Raw genomic sequence first — 17,735 nt, 5'->3', positions numbered from 1 at the left:
TGGTGTGAAGAAAAATAGGATTAAACATGAAGTATATATAGTACTGAAGCCTATGTGGGACCCGGTTAAATGATGGGACCCACCCAAGGGGTTGGAGAAGCAGCTACAAGGCGCCGCGAACTAGTGCTTCGAATGCTATGTTGTTTTTTGTAAGAAGCTGACGTGTCGTATAATGATTGGGTGAAAAGTGGATCTAATGGCTAAAGACAGCTAGTTCCTATGTCAGCATGGTCCAACCACGAGAACTCCGCATTACAGATTCGGATATACTCGATCCCTAATAATGTAAACGTTTCAATTATTATTACTTTTTAATAAAACTATTATCTGTTGTTAAATTAAGTCGGTACTTTTTTAGAAATAGACGAAAATTAGTATTAAAATCCATTTGTTAATGGATTTTTCGATATACTGCTATTTTTCTTAACCTAACTGTAGTCAGATTAACTGAAAATAGATAAAGCGTGTCGAGTTTGATTCTAGATAATTATAACGATTTTTACGATGGTATAAGTCATTGGCTTAATGCATTAACAACTAACTAACACGTCTTAGAAGATACTATAATACTAGATGATAACCGCGCGTATGTACGGTGTGAATTTTTTTTATACTTATGTTTGTTCACTAAATGATTTTAATATTTAGCAACATTACAATCTTTATCGATTGCAAAATAACGATACAAATGTTAGTCTCTTAAAAGTATCATCGTTGTTGAATAGTTAACATATTATAGCTCATTTTACTTATTTTTAAGACTTCATATGCACAAAAAAAATTAAGTTTTGCGGCTGACACAAATCACCAAAATCAAATATGCAGCATTGATTGTAAAATTACAAAAGAAGATTAGGTTTTCTGTTCTTGATTTGTTTACTATTGACATTTTCAACTTCTATAAAATTGTGCATTCGTTCTCATTTCTTTTTCACTGCTATGAATTATGTTTCTATTTTTAACTTCTTTTGTGAATTCGGTGAATTACATAAGTATCAATTTAAAAAGATGGGCATCTGTAAAAATTAGTTCCACTCCAGATACATATCTAAAAATCATAATTTTTAAGAAAATCACCGGCAAAATCTATTCACATGTTAGTGTTGAAATCTAATATATCAAATTGTTATAAAATATAAGTGCAAACTCGAAATATAAATGTTTGTCTAGTATATACTAATCAGTTTGATAGTTAGTTTAATAAAAATATAATATATCTATATGGACCAATTTATTTTTTTAAAGATTCTAAAAATTATTATAATAATGACACATGGATACAACACTCGAGGATTAATATATAGGAATATCTGTCTCGAATGTCTCGAAAACTTCTTACGAAACTTATGAACGTTACATTTTCAAGAAATAAGTTACCGTATCTATCTATATATATAAAAATATGTTTGCATCTCTCCTAAGCTATTCACGTGGAAAATCACTCTTTGACAGGCCGACATTTGTCCGTTTTATGGGTATTATTTCTTTTCACTTTCTTACAGGCCGACATGTGTCCGTCTTATGGGTTTTATTTCTTTGGCTAGGCTTGAGTTTAATTTTGGGCTTATACTATGAACAATTGACAAGGCTTTTTACTATTTAATATTATTGAATGTGTTAATTATTTCTTAAAACATAGTAGATAAAAAAAATACACATTACGATGTGGACGTTATATTATCATCAAAGCAATCTTTACCCTATGTACCTCATCCTGTGATAATTTATAAAGTAGCAACGAATCTATGAGTTCAGCAAATTTGCAATTACCTACGTCAGAATTTTAAGTATATAAACAGTCAACAGTAGTGTGTTGAATATTATATTCATATGATTTAAAAGCCTTTACAAATTTTTATTTTTAAACATACACCAAAAACTTTATGAAAGTGAATATCCATTCAGGTTCTCAACCACTTCAAATACCACCAACGCCAACAAAATTTAATCAAGTGCACAAAAACTATAATATATTTAAAACTACAATAAATACATTAGTTAATGAAAAATCCTTTTTAAAAAATATTATGGATGCATACATAAATATTAAGAGAAATGTATAAAAGGAAATAAAAGTAACAATAACTTGAAGAACAAAATGAATAAGACTGAGAATATTTATGATTTGTGGTCTAAGATATATTCAACTTATTGTCCTAATCAAGGTGGAATAAATATTGAATAATATTTTTAAAAATATTATATATACATAGAAATATTTTTAGTGGTATTGTATATTTATAATTTCCAATATTTGGCCAAATAAAGAAAAAAGAAACATGCATGTATATAACCATGAAAAGAAAACTACTTTAAATAACTTAATCAAAACAACAATCACGTACAACTAAACCCGATGAACGTCCCAACCTCAAAAGAAAGATGGTATAAGAGTTTTTTTGCAAAAAAAGATGGTATAAGAGTTTTTTTTGCAAAAAAAAGATGGTATAAGAACAAAAATCCCAAAACATGACACATAGTTTTGTACTAACAGCTTACCAACCAATTTAATTTACATAGTTCATTCAACAGTAATCAAAACAAGGAAATATCTCTAATCAAAGCAAATATTGGTATCTTCATAGTCTATTTAGTATTCAAATACATTAACATGTACAATATTTAACTAATATGTATATTTTTATATGATACAAATTTATATTAAACATTCATTCTAACTGTTTTAATTGTTTTTAAATTTTTATCCCTCCCGTAGGGCGGACCGACCCTTGTTTCCTTTAATGCGTACACGGTGTCTTTATAAAAATGGAGTTTTGTTACTTGACTGACATCAATAAAATTAACCATTTTGTATGATTGAATTTTATATCCATTGTCCATTTTCCACTTTTCTCCGTAAAAATCAGATGTATATCTATTGCAATGCGATTTAAAAAGTACAATTATTAAATTATTGGAAAGCGCTCGGTAGAAACCATCCTGATCTTGAAAAACGGGACCCACGTGCCAGAAATCAGACAAAGACAAAGACATCTACGTGGAGGATAGCCATATACGTGTTCTTTTGTCCTAAACGTCTTATCCCAGCTGCTTACATGGAGCCTCCTTGTCCAGCCCCCAAAAAAATAAAGTGATTTGAGGAAATTGGCTGAAAGTTAGAACTTATAGGTTTTGAATGTTTATAGCGGTCCGAGTAGAACGCACTGCGGGACGAAAATTTGTTTACCATTCAGCCTAAATATTTTGCTTCGGTTTTTGTCAAAATTAAATAAATAAGAAAAGTAAAAATCAAGTGCGGGACATAAGTGTTAGTGGATCGCTCCCTAAACCGAAAAGAAAGTAATGGGGTGTGGTTACACATATTAATGTAGATAAATTTATTTTTCAGGTTTTAGTTATTAAAATACCGAAAGCATAAATACATCTACTAATATTTTCTATATATAATATACATAAACTTACTTTTAACTAAAATTTAAATAAGTAATACTTGGGTAACAAAATTAATAATGCTAAAAATAATTTTATTATCTGGAACATTAATCTGATCACCGAAGAATCGAACCAAAAAAGAGATTCGGTTCAGGTTTGGATTATACCAATTATCCAAGCAGATCCTATAACTCTAGAACTAAAGAACTAAAATCAAACTGAAACCAAATCAAGAACCGAGTGGATATCCAATTTTTATATATTTTAATTTATATATTTATAAATATTACCTATATTTAGTTTTTAAAATAATCAAATAATTTTAAAATAATATTTATAAATTAAAATGCCTAAAACAACTACCAGAATACTTTTTTAATCTAAGAACATTTAAAATTATCTGAATTATCTAAAAAAATTAATCAAAAATGCGAAAAATCTAATATTTAATCCATAAAACCTCAAATTTTCTTACTTTTAACATGAATTACCCGAAAAACTGTAACCGAATCGAAACCAAATGGTATCCAAGATTATATCGAATATTAGTCGGTTTCTAACTTTTTTAACTAAACCAAACCGAGTCAATCGAAGAACATTTAAAATTATCTGAATTATCTAAAAAATTAATCAAAAATGCGAAAAATCTAATATTTAATCCATAAAACCTCAAATTTTCTGACTTTAAACATGAATTAACCGAAAAACTGTAACCGAATCTAAACCAAATGGTATCCAAGATTATATCGAATATTAGTCGGTTTCTAACTTTTTTAACTAAACCAAACCGAGTCTCAAAAAATTAACTGAATTTTCTAAATATCCCAACTAGAGCAATTCTAATTTTTTAATAAAGTATAATATTGGCCATAAAATCTTAATAATATAATATTACATTTCATATTTCAGATAAATACAATATTTTTAAAAATAAAAAAATATATTTATATATATATAAAGTTATATTAGTATCACTTATTTTTTTAGTTTCTAAAATATAAATATATTATATGTCTCCCGCAGTTACACTATTCATATAGTCACCATTCATATTTTGTTTTGAACCGCTTATTTAGATGAACCGCAGTTGTTCCGCAGTATGCGTTTCTCTTATACAAACCGCAGTTAAACCGCACCGCAGTATGCATTCCACTTTATCCGCACCGCTCAACACGCTGTTATCACTCGGAGCCATATTAGGAAACATGCCGGTTTTAGAAAAGTTATTAGGAAACATATAATTATCCATTTCAATTTGATCCTGTTTTCTAATTTTTATTCGACAAAATTCACTAAAATTAATGTATACAAAATTTAGCGTGAATGTATACATTTACAAATATATTTTTTTTTTGAGTTTCCAAGTTTTCTTGTTTAAAAAAGAATTTACAAGCTGTTTTTTGGTAATCAAAGTTATTCTAATCTTGTATCATGCAGTGTATATGCTTTACTATATTTACAGAAAGAAAACAATATTTTGATCTAACTAATGCATCTGCATGTCCGGAACCTTTTTCGCATATACTACAATGATTTAACTGACTAAAGATACTTTTGGATATGTCGAATATGCTTAATCGGTTGTCAGATAATAAAAGTATAAAACACGTTAAGCGTATTATTATTACACAACAAATGGTATCTGCTTAAGTTTGGCAGGAAGGATCGGCAAATGTGGTAATAGAGTTAAATCAAATTTTCTATATACATTAAGAAGTCTATAAAACTCTAGGCAGAGTTTGATATATAATTTTTAGTTCTAGACAGATGTTTTCTCTGATCATTCACATGAAAATGTTGAACAGTCTGAACAGATCATATCATACGAGAGGTTAAACAAAGAAAAAGGAAAAATGATTTGGCTTAAGTAGAATATTCCGCAATTTTTCAAGAAGGATTTGGGGAGGCTCGGAATATTCTTGAATAAGCGTCACGTAGTAGCAGCATGTGGACCAGCTCATCGAGTCAAGGTAAACACTAAACAGTTAGAACATTTGTTGTTGTTTTAGTACACTGACAAAGTAGATGTGAAATGTGCAAATAATGTAATCATGCATATCGTCGTTTCTTAATCAATTGGTCGGTACAACTTATGTCTGAATTTTTTTAATATTGTAATATACGTAAATCTAGTGAAAATATGAATAACGTATAACCTTTGGTACCAGTGGTTAAACATGTTGGATAACAAAAATATAATCGAACTGTTTTTTGAAAATAAGTTTACTATTTTTAAAAAACATGTATAAAACTGTGTACAGGCTCATTGGTATGAGTATATAGATTATGTGCTAATCCCAGATTAGGACTGGACAAAAAAACCGGATCCGAAGAACTAAACCGAATCCGATCCGAAAAAATAGTACCGAATCCAAACTAAAATTGATTAAATATTCGAACGGATTCAAAATTTTGGTATTTAAAGAACCGAAACCGAACCCGACTCGAACCGAAATATCTCGGGTATCCGAATGTAACCGAAATAGATTTATATACCTAGATATATTACTTATTTTTAGATTTAATATATATTAAAAGCATCTAAAATATATAAGATACTTTTAAGTTGTCTAAAATACTTGAAAATATACATAAATAGTTAAAATTAAATATCTAAAATATACATAAATAGTTAAAATTAAATATCTAAAATAGCTAAAATATATTCAAAACACCAAAATACTTGAAATATCAATTGATTTTCTATCCAGATTTTCAAATCAAACCAATTTATGTGTTAATTTTAGGTATTTTGACATATATTATACAAATTTATATGTAATATATTTTTTGGTTTTATAGATTTTGAGAAATTTTAAGCATATAATGAATATAAAATTTTAAAAATAATTTAAATGGGTTATCTGGATCCGAACCGAACCGAACCCGAACCGAAATTTAAAAATACCCGAATGAAGCTGAAATCTTTAAACCCGAAACTCGAATAGATCTGAAACGAACCCGAATGGGTATCCGAACGCCCACCCCTATCCCAGATACACAAAAACAAGAGTAAACTCGTTTAGCAATTAATCCAGCATGTCGTCATTCATTCTCAAGTCGATGGGCACCGGACTCTCAAGTGGTTTTTTCGCCCATTGGTGGGTTCTTTACTTTATTGAATTATTTTGTTTTATTGGAACCATCCAGAGGTGTTCTTTGATATCTTATTTTTTGGTAGACAGACTTGCATATATGTGTTCGAGATATATGGTTGTTACCATGATAATACTATTGTATTCTTATATCAAGTGTACCAGGCTAACTTGTTGTCTCCTAAAACTGACTTAACTAAGACCATCTTCAAAATAAATTCTAGAATTTCAAATATATAATTTTTTGTTCTCCAAAAAAGAAGTTCAGAACTTTAAATTTGGAATTTAAAGAGTGAAATATTCACTACTCAAAACTTAAAAATTTGAAGTTTCTTCTTTTTATTTGCATTTTACAATTAATTATACATCATTTTATAATTCTTAGATATTTTTCATTTCTCGTTTTAATCCTTAAAATTTTTATATCTCATAAATATTTCATTTTTGTATTTAATTCAAATTTTACACATAAAATTAAATAAAATTTATAATATTTTAAAATTAAAATTAGACAACAAGAATATTACAAATGAAACTTAATAAAAAAAACATTTTAAGAGGTACATGTAGGCATATCTGCTACACAAATTTAAGTATTACAACAACACTAGTAGTCTAACAAATTTGCTACTGAACCTCTAAAATCTCCAAAATATTGTCCAAACAAATTTTTCGTAACCGAAGATGGAACATTACGGAAATAATTTTATGGAATAATATGATATTTTGCATAATATTTAATTATGTATTTTTGTTTATAATTTTATATTTTAGTGTACAATTTTATTAATTAATATTTATGTAATATATTTTATATATGTGTTAGTTATTTATAAAATTTTATGGATTTATATTAATTATGACAAATATAAAGATCATAATGTAAAATACAAATAATTTTAGAGTTAAATTTGAAATTTTACATTTGGAGAAGAACATTTTTTTTTTTTTTTGCTAAACAGTAAATATCATTATGAAAATGAACGTTTGAGGTTTACAAAATGTTGACACAAACTGTAAAACCTATATGATTAATTACATGGCAAAAAAGTTTAAAAAACATGTAATCAAAAGACAATCGAACCTGAAGCCGTTCTGCCTTAGAGCGAACAGGACAACAAGGATTGATACGACACTTGAAGAGCAGGGAGAAAGAGCACAAACGAGATAGGCATATGGAGAGACTGGATAACCGGAGATTGAGGGACATGACGCTAACATGAAGTTGTTTCATACGGTTGCCTGAACCAATACTTTCCTCTGAGACACAGAGACAAGCCCTCAAGGACCGCCTTCTAAGTCCGGGCTGGGCAAGAACTGATCCTAAATTCCAGCATATACAGGACAACACGTAACCACAGGTGCTTAATAGCGCTCAACAAACCCAACCAAACTCGTCCTCTAAGTCGGTTAAGGGTAAGGGGCAGCATCACCACCTCCTGGGTCTTACTCCCTCCTCGAGCTGCAAGGTGCAACCCCAATATCTAAGAGACCAAGAGACGCCGCTGCCATATTCGTTTAAGCCTACAAATCATACCCATTCTCACAAGCAACGCCAATCAATATCAAAGGGGGAACGAGGAGCTACTAGAGCATCGACTCAATAGCAAGAACGCCTAATATCGACCCGTAAAGAGAAATCTCAGTAAATGAAGTCTGAGGTCCTGGGACCTCTATCTCAGGCGGAGCATATCCAATTTACCTTTGAATCGAAAAAGCAAGAAGCGACGTTTATGAACCTTGCCGTCGAGGTGATTTGACGTCGGGAGAGGAGGCGCGTTCATCGGCGAAGAGAAGCTTCATACTGTTAGCCCATTCGCTAGAGAAGCCTAGATACGAAGCATCTCCAACTCGTACACGAACCACAGACGAGCCATAGACTCGCGAACGACGGCGCCGAAAACAGAGACCCATCACCAACAGAACCACGACGGAGAGGAAGTTGGATTTGGCGGGAGTATCATGGGCCCTCTCGCAGCGCCTTGGGGGCACCGGAGAGGCAAGGTGAACGATGGAGACGAGGGCTCGATGAAACTAGGGTTGGGAGAGTTTATTTGGGGGCGCGTGTTCGTACGCGCAAGTTTGTGAGAAGTTTGAAGTTACTCTCATTGGAGAAGAACATTTTTAAATTTTAAATATAAAGTCTTACAAATTTCAAAAAACATAGAGTCGTTTTGGAGATGCTATGAGCTTTGGTCTTTTTAATACTATACAACATGGATACAAATATTTAATATCATAATATTTTACTCGTTTTGCATATATACATTAATATGACTACAACCGACGCAGACACATGTTTTTGGTGTATAAAATGAGAGTTAAAAAATGTATGTTGAGTAAAATTGAATAAATGCTGGTAAAAACTGTCGCATGTTTTATCTCTGTATATTTTTGTGCTATCGTGTGTGATTACAATCAAGCATATGTTTTGATATTTGTACATCAATTACGTACAAGTTAAATTAGTTCCTCCACGAAATTTACACATTCGCATTACCAGTGTACCGATCGTTATCATTGTCTAGATTCAAATATCTAATTACTAATTAGGAAATGTATACATTTCATTAGCATTAGAAGTACATCAGAGATTGGACATGTGCAACATATACTACTATATATGTCACCATCATCAGTTATATTAACTATTCTATTTGTACGAGGGATAGAGAGCCCTGGCAAGGAGTGGATCCCAAGAGACCAAAGAGAGAAAAAGAAGAGCATCTCCGAAAGAAATTCTATAACTTCAAATATAAATTTTTTTTGTTTTAAAAAAAAACTTAAAAACTTCAAATTTAGAGTTTTAAGAAGTGAAACTTCAATTTAAAAAACAAAAAAAATTCAAATTTAGAGTTTTAAGAAGTGAATCTTGAAGTTTCACTATTCAAAACTCTAAATTCGAAGTTTCATATTTTTATTTGCATCTTCGTCCTTATAATTAATTATACATCACATTTATGATTCTTAAGTATTTTTTCATTCATAGTTTTAATCTTTAAAACTTTTGTATATTTTAAATATTTCAAATTTATTTTTATAAATTAAAATTTTACATATAAAAGTTTTTTTTTAAATTAAAATAAGATTTATAATATTTTAAAAGTAGAATTAGTCAATAAGAATATTACAAAAGAAACTTAATAATTTTTTTTAAGAAGATATATACATGAAGACATAATTATTACACAAATTTAAATATTACAACAACACTAATAGTCTAGTAAATTTTTTCCGGAACTTCTAAAATATTTTTCAAACAAATTTTGTATAACCGAAAATGGAGCATTAATTAAATAATTTTAGTAATAATGTGGTATTTTCTTGTAGTTTAATATTTAATTATGTATTTCTATTTATAATTTTATATTTTATTGTAAGATTTTATTAACTAATATTACTATAATATTTTTATATATATGCGAGTTATCTACAAAAGTTTTATGGATTTATATTAATTATGACAAATATAAAGAGCATATTGTAAATTAGAAATAATTTTGAAGTTAAATTTGAAGTTTTACTTTTGGAAAAAAATAACTTGAAACTTCAAATATTGCAAACTTTATAATAGAAAGTCTTTTTGGAAATGCTCTAAATGGAACTATCGTTTCATCATATTTTAACTTGTGTGGTTGAATTTGAATTATATACAAACGTTGATTTGTGTTCAACAAAAAAAAATACAAACGTTGATTCATCATAGCTTTTGAAAAGGATGGTTTCCGATCTAGATGCATTAATAATTACGGATACGTTAAGAGCACTTGTAAAATGGCCATTGAATTTTGGGAAAATTAGAAAAATGAGATACTTTCATCTTAGATTTGTTCCAATAAGACTTGTAGAGGATTATTTAGGTAAATAAGATTTATATTCTCTTTAATACCATTATACCCTTATAATTAACCAAATTAACCTTAATTAAAATTTAAATTAATTCGTAATTGATTTAAATTTTAATTAAAAAAAAAAAGAAAAAACCACAAAAAGATTAAAAACTTGTTTACCCTAATATTTTTTCACTTCTCTTCTTCTCCGCCGTGTACCTTCAAGCCTTCAATCCCTTCAATGTCAATTTAGGGTAAGCGGAGAATCCTTATTTTTTTCATCGTAAATCATCAATTTTTTTTGTCTCTAATCTCGTTTTTATCTTTCTTCTCTTTGTTCTCAGATACAATTCAGCGAATTGGGGATTTGTTCTTTGGTTTGTCAGACGGTCCTCTTCTCTCTCTACGGTTTCGTCGGACGGTATTCTTCTCTCACTACAGGTTTCGTCGGACGGTCCCTTCACAGTTTGATGTAAGATCTGGTCTAAACCACATTGCAGATCAGGCCTGACATCGAAAGGATCGAGAAATGGGTGTTACGCATTGCTTTTGATGATGAGAAGAATCCTTATCTACCGAAGGTTTTCTAACAGAGCCATCTTTGGAAAATTCTTCCCTAAGGTTCTACTTCATTCTTTGCCTGAACTGTCTTTGATCTTTGCTCTGATATGTACATATAATGAGCAGAGCGCTGCTAGAGCTACTGTGCCAGGAGGTCCAAGTGTACCATGTAGTACAGCGAAGGCTGTGGAATGGGACGCTGCTTGGTCACAGAACCTTGACCTGTCGGGTTGTGCGGCTCTTGGAGTTCATGTTGCAGCTTATGAGGAAGATAAAGCCGAAGGTACCCGTCCTAAGAAGCTACAGGCAGAGAAAACTGCAGAAGGCATTGTTTGAGGATTAAACAAGGTTTATAACGAATGTTTGCATCGCACATTTCTCTTATTTTCTCAAAAGACAATACTTTATCATCTTCCGTAGGGTCAATAAGTGCCAATAAGTTGTCTCTTTAACTGAATTGTGTTAGGAGTTTCTAAGGATGTACCTAAGTTTCTGGTGATTTTCTATTTGTTTTCCTGAATATGAATCTTTCTTCTGTTACAAAGTTTCAACTTTTTTTTTTCTGTATGATGTATCGTTCAACTGTGTTCAGTCTAGATTTGTTTCATTTCAGTTTTGACTTTTGAGAAATTAAGTTTTGGGAATTCATACACCTTTGAATTGTTCAAACTAGATTTTGGTTCATTTCTTCTCTATGTTCTTTAATTGGGTTTAAAAGGTCTATAAGCTAAATATATCATACAACAAACAATTAGACTTTGTGGCCCAATGGATAAGGCACTGGTCTACGATATATCACACAACCAGAGATTATGGGATCGATCCCCAGCAGAGTCTCTTTTGTTTTTGTTTTTTAACGCTATCAGCCTCAACAACACGGCTCCTTGTTCAAATTGTTCCTTTTGATTTACACCAGTACGAAGAGGAAAAGATCGGAGAAAGATCGTGGGAGTTGGAGAAAAACGTGAGAGAAAATATTCTAAGAGAGATTTAGGGTAGATTTAGTTTAGATTTAGGAAACATCTTTAACCGAATATGGAAGTTTCCATATTTTTTGGATTTGTCTAGAATATGTATCCTACCTTACGCAGAACATAGTAGAGTAGATGAGAAACATATTCTTCCTTAAGCGTCACATAAGGTAAAAGGCAGAACATATTATGACAAATAATATAGATAAGGTATATCATTGCGTTGTATCTATATGTCGTTATCAAGTTGTAGGTAGATTGAAGACAATTTTCTTGATTATAACGTAACAGATTATAGTTTCGTTAGAATATATAAGAAATGTTAGTTTACGCTATATACCCTGGATATATCTATGTATAAAACTTAGTATCCGATTTCTAGATTAAGTAGATTACTAGAATGTGTTTTATAACTGTAGCTAGAAAATAAAATAAAATATGATTCAACTTTTTTCAAAAAAAAAATTAAGCATATATATTGTCATACTTATGTTTCCAATAGCTTTAATATTTTTTTACATTTTTAAAATTCAGTTTACTATTTTTCCCATAAAAGAAGGGTAAAACATGTTTAGAATTGCCAAAAATATCAGAAGTCCTAAAAGGACAAATAAAAGTTGAGAGTGTCCCATTTTTCCAATTTTTCTTTGAATTTTCTCGTATTGATCAGTTGTGTATTTGACAAGCAAATTGAAACTGGTAATTAATTGCTAAAAATTATTCACACTATTAGGTCTAATACTACAAAAGGCTAAAGGTTAGGTTTTTGTTTTGAAACACAACTAAAGGTTAGGTATCATATACTTATACTCGGTGGCGGATGTAGGATTTATATTCGTTGGGGGCAAATAAAATATAAACATAGAAAACAAGGTTAAAAGATAATTTTAGTAGGGGGCAAATCAAATATAAACATAGAAAACAAGACTAAAGTTCATACATGTTATAAAGAATTAGAAATTTTCATGGGGGCAAGTGCCACCAACTTGGTTCACCTACATCCGCCACTGCTTATACTATCATAAATTAAAGTGCTATAATTATGTCAATTGTTGTGTGCATGCCCTGATTTCTCCATATTTGCTAGTTTAAGCTTTTTTTCTCTAACACAAATACGTCTTTATGAATAAAATCATTTGTGATGGATATATAAATACCGATAAGATAACCTTTCTTTTTCTTTTTACAATAACGCTAACCTAATAAACCTAAACAGAGACAGAAGAGTTCCATGATAAAAGTCGAGGTCTAAATCTATTAAAATACTATATTATACGTAAATATATGAAAATGTGACAAACTAGTCACTAACCGTCGTTTTGTTTTAAAAACCTCGCCGTTTATATATTTTGCTACTATTAAACTCTCTACTTTAAAAAAAAAAACAAACTCTCTACTTTTATAATTTTTGTATACAAAGAGAAAGCCGAGTTCAGTAATCCAACATGCAATCGATAAGAAGAAACATAAAACATGTAAAATCCAGTAGCAACCCTTGTTATAAAACGCGAAGGGAAAATTTCGACGAGCAATAACATTATCATTTTTCGTCAAAAAAAAAAAAAAAAAACATTATCATTTAGTAATATAAGTAGTCTCGGACTCTCAGACTTACAGGCTCCTTCTGTTCTTCCGCATACTTATTTTTTTAATAGAAGTTCTTCGACGGACTATTTATTCATTGTTGTCCGCTAATTCTAAATATCATAAGTTCACAAAAAATAGCCAACACAATATCAACATATGATACACACTCAATCGACTCAAGTCTTGTTTTCTGCTCTTAGCTTTAACAAAAAAAAAAAAAGTAAAGACACAGAGATTTAAACTACTACTATTAATTTACGTTTTAGAACTCATATTCGTGGTCGTGGATTTAAAAGATGAATAAAGGAAGAGTGGGATAAGAAGGAATCAAAGTTGGAATATCTTTTTCATAAATTCGTTTGTCTCCCATCATTAGGACTGATGGGAGATTCCCATAAAATTAAAATTCTTAAACACTAATCCAAAAAATCTGTAGATATTTTTATTTGTCTTCGTAAAGAAACAATAATTAAATCACAATCCACCATCAATCTGATATCCAACCAAAAACAATTAAAGTGTTGAATCTGTTGATAAAGTTCCATTTCTTAAGCTTTTCCAAAAATTACCTATAAAGTGTCATTTATACTTCTGTTTCATTATAAATGTTATTTTAGGTTTCGGCACACGGATTAAGAAAATAATTAATTTTGTACATATCATATAAAAAAAAATTATTACCTATACATTTAACCATATTTTAACTAATAGAAAAATAAATTTTGCATTGAAAATCAAAAACAACACTTATTTTGTAACAAATTTTTTTTTTTAAAACAACACTTAATATGAAACGGAGAGAGTATTAATAAACAAAGTCAATTTGCAATGATCATACAAATTCAATTCATTTTGGATGTGATATTATAATAACCTCACTATCAAAAAAAATTATTTTAGTAACTGGAATTTTGTGTGAAACGTAAGAATCAAAACTTAAATAGATCTTTCATCTGTGTCTATATAATAAGACAACAAATTCTCCATCACAGCTGCACAGGTGGTACAAAAAATATATCTAGTACATTTACCGCTTCTTGAGTCTCTTTAATAAAGAAAAAGGGAGAAGACGAAAAGGGGCCAATTAAGACGAAGACTAATGTAAGATTATTTAATTGCAATAGTATCATCAATTATGTCCAATAATCACAATTACTGCTTATTGATGCCAAAACTATGTGCTATATGGAAAGATGTTTAGCAAATTTAACGAATATGAAAAGATCAAGACTAAGGTAGATGAAATACTCTCTACAAACAAACAAAAACTTGTAATACTTGTAATGCAATATGTAGGAAATTATTCAGAAAACCAAAAAATTGTGAACTTAAGTTACTTAACTTTCATCCTTCCTAGTTACGGCTACGATAATGGATGAGGTAGCAGTAAATTAAACAGTATATCTTTATGTCACCTGCTTCGTATTTTCCCTGTACGACCACGGCTTGGTAAAACAATGAGCAACTTAGTAATGGGTCGTGATCTAAAATCCCACCAAACAAAAATTTCATCAAACTAAATCTTGTACTTGCCCAAAAAAAAAAATCTGGTACGTACATGTTAATCCCTTCAACTAACCTTGTATTAAAACGTTTCAATCGACGGAGAAGAGACTAATTGAGTAACTTTGACGATCATGAGAACATAATAATATTGATATTTAGATCTGATTAAAAACTTTAAACACTTGCAACTTGAGATGACTTTCTCTTAGGCAAAAAAAACACTTGAGATGATTTTCTATTAGTTAATCATAAGCAAACAAAAACATTCCTTTCAACTTTTGTTTTGATAAAGAAAAACGACATGTTTTTCAACCATCAAGTAGTGTTAGATATTTCTTATAATAAGATGATAGCCGGAATCCAATTCGTCTATAGTAAAGAGACTTTTGATTGTATGTTTACATTAGCGTATCTGTAAACAAGATTATCATCTGAGAGACACTTGTTCCATGTATTAAATTAATACCTTTTTGCAGCTGGGTACCATTTTACAGGATTAGTTTAATTTCTGTTTAAGCAACTCGCTTTATCCTTCATGCGTCATTTATAGGGTACATGTGCATCTACCATGTCTAAACTGCACCCAAAAGATAGAAATTGTTAAATGCAAATAGAAATTTGGCCACTGTGGATAATAATCATAGAAACATTGGTTGTACTGAAAAACATGTATATTTATCCTTTTCACTATGGTTTTAATCATGATGATCATTGTGGTTGTGGATGTTAACGCTTAATTTAGACTTTGGGTCGAGATATCCTCATATAATATTAAATGGGTTTTAATAAGATTTAGCCCAGTTATTGGTATTGAACATAAGACGAACATGTCTGAATTGATGCAAGTAGTTTTTAAACCCAAACTGGAACCTAACGAAGAACCTCGCCCAACTTATAGCATTTGGAGGTCTTAACCAACGGCCCAAATTCAGAGAATGGGTGGTACCGTGGTGGTGGGTGCCCAACTAGATCAATACTTTAATTATGGCGCCTCCAGCTAGCTCAAAGATTCCGTTGGCCCAAAAGGAAGTGCTTTGAAAGAACAAAAAAATAACCAAAGTTAAAAAAAATGCACCAGCCGGGAATCGAACCCGGGTCTGTACCGTGGCAGGGTACTATTCTACCACTAGACCACTGGTGCTTCTATAGCAAAAGAAGATAGTACATAGTTTACTACAAAAGCAATAGGTCATGTAGGCTAAGAGTGTATGTGTGTATATACTTTCATTGTACATATTTATTATGCTAATGAAAACAATTTGGTTAATCTCAGTTTTTAACATGATATCAAAACATTGACTTCGATTCAACTTTTTTTCTTCATTATTCATTTTTCTTGATCTAGATTCATCAACTTAGCTAACCAGAAATCAGCAATCAGCTACTCTCGCGTTCATATATTTGTCAAGCAACACATTGTTTGACTTAGTTCTATGCATTATACTTATAATAATCACCTAGCTCTGAGTTTAAAGAAAGCCACTCGATATAATATCCATATCGCATAGGTGTAAACATAATCCCAAGAAGTCTATTAATTTCCATATGAATTGTCGAAAAGCTCTGTGTACACGCCTGTTACTCCCCCAGTGCAATGTCCCCATCACCCTAGTACCCTACATAAACCATCAAAGTCTCATTTACACCGAGAAAATGGCTTATTCCCCTATGAACTAGTTGTTCCCGATTTTTTCACACATAAACTTTTAAGTCATGCCAAAAACCATATGAACAATGGAAAAATGACTTATTCCTCTATGAACTAGTTGTTCCCGGCTATTTCACACACAAACTTTTAAGTCATGCCAAAAACTATATGAACAACTCTAGTTTTTGAATTACATGCACAAACTATCGATTTTAAAGTAATTCCCCTAAAACTGTAACGGTGTTATTTAAACGTTAATTTGGTTTATGATAAGTGGAGAGACGGTTTAAAGAAAGAAGAACAGCAAATACTAACTTACCAATCTCCATGTATTGTCACAAGGAACTATAAAATTGGCGTAGTCTAAGATGCTTGATTGGTTCCGTAAGCGGATGTTACTCTCAGGTTCCGGTCCTGCAGGGATTTATATATTCTCCTCAATCCAGAAATTAATGTCATATGATCTCTTTACATGCTTTAGGTCATATAACTCGGAAATATCTACCCAACCAGTTACTATGTCATATAACTCGAAAATGCAGAATAAAATTTTTTATCCTCAATTGATGATGAAGAGTAAAACGATTTCTGAAGAAGAAGGGCATTTGACAAAAAGAAGAAGAACAAAACGACATAGTATTCTACTTTTATCGACCTAAATGAAACCGACTATCTACCTGTCATAAACCAAGTTAACGTTTAAACAACACCATTTACGGTTTTAGGAGAATTAGTTTAAAATCAATAGTTTGTGTATGTAATTCAAAAAATAGAATTGTTCATGTGGTTTTTGGCATGACTTAAAAGTTTGTGTGTGAAATAGCCAGAAACAACTAGTTCATATGAGAATAAATTATTTTTCCATTGTTCATGAGGTTTTTGGCATGGCTTAAAAGTTCGTGTGTGAAAAAGCCGGGAACAACTAGTTCATAGGGGAATGAACCATTTTCCCCGTTTACACCAGAGGTCACTTTTCCTCTTTTATATTACACGGTAAATCACTTTTCACTCCTAAGGTACTTTCCCACACTAAATTATACACATTGATTATACAAATGACAACCCTACCCTTTTTATTTCTCAGTTTACTTAACCTAGTTCTATCTTTACCAAGAAACTCAAACACATTGTCGGCAAACACAAT

The 17,735-nt window shown here is 30.6% G+C and overlaps 1 protein-coding gene and 1 non-coding gene across 2 annotated transcripts; one reads left to right on the top strand and one right to left on the bottom strand.

Moving 5' to 3' along the window:
- The first annotated feature begins 8,450 nt into the window (after positions 1 to 8,450).
- On the top strand, positions 8,451 to 11,307 carry LOC106332602. The gene is made up of 4 exons (XM_013771084.1): positions 8,451 to 8,558; positions 10,663 to 10,739; positions 10,819 to 10,939; positions 11,006 to 11,307. Exons 1-4 carry the CDS (start codon positions 8,451 to 8,453, stop codon positions 11,213 to 11,215), a joined length of 516 nt encoding a protein of 171 aa, XP_013626538.1. The 3' UTR covers positions 11,216 to 11,307.
- Positions 11,308 to 16,013: 4,706 nt separating this feature from the next.
- On the bottom strand, positions 16,014 to 16,084 carry TRNAG-GCC. The gene has a single exon. It is a non-coding gene; the product is annotated as a tRNA-Gly (tRNA).
- Positions 16,085 to 17,735: the final 1,651 nt, after the last annotated feature.

The sequence above is a fragment of the Brassica oleracea genome, chromosome C1 (assembly GCF_000695525.1).
Source record: "Brassica oleracea var. oleracea cultivar TO1000 chromosome C1, BOL, whole genome shotgun sequence".
NCBI lineage: Eukaryota > Viridiplantae > Streptophyta > Magnoliopsida > Brassicales > Brassicaceae > Brassica > Brassica oleracea.
Note: the sequence above shows the minus strand (reverse complement) of the source record. Positions and strands in the feature narration are given on the sequence as shown.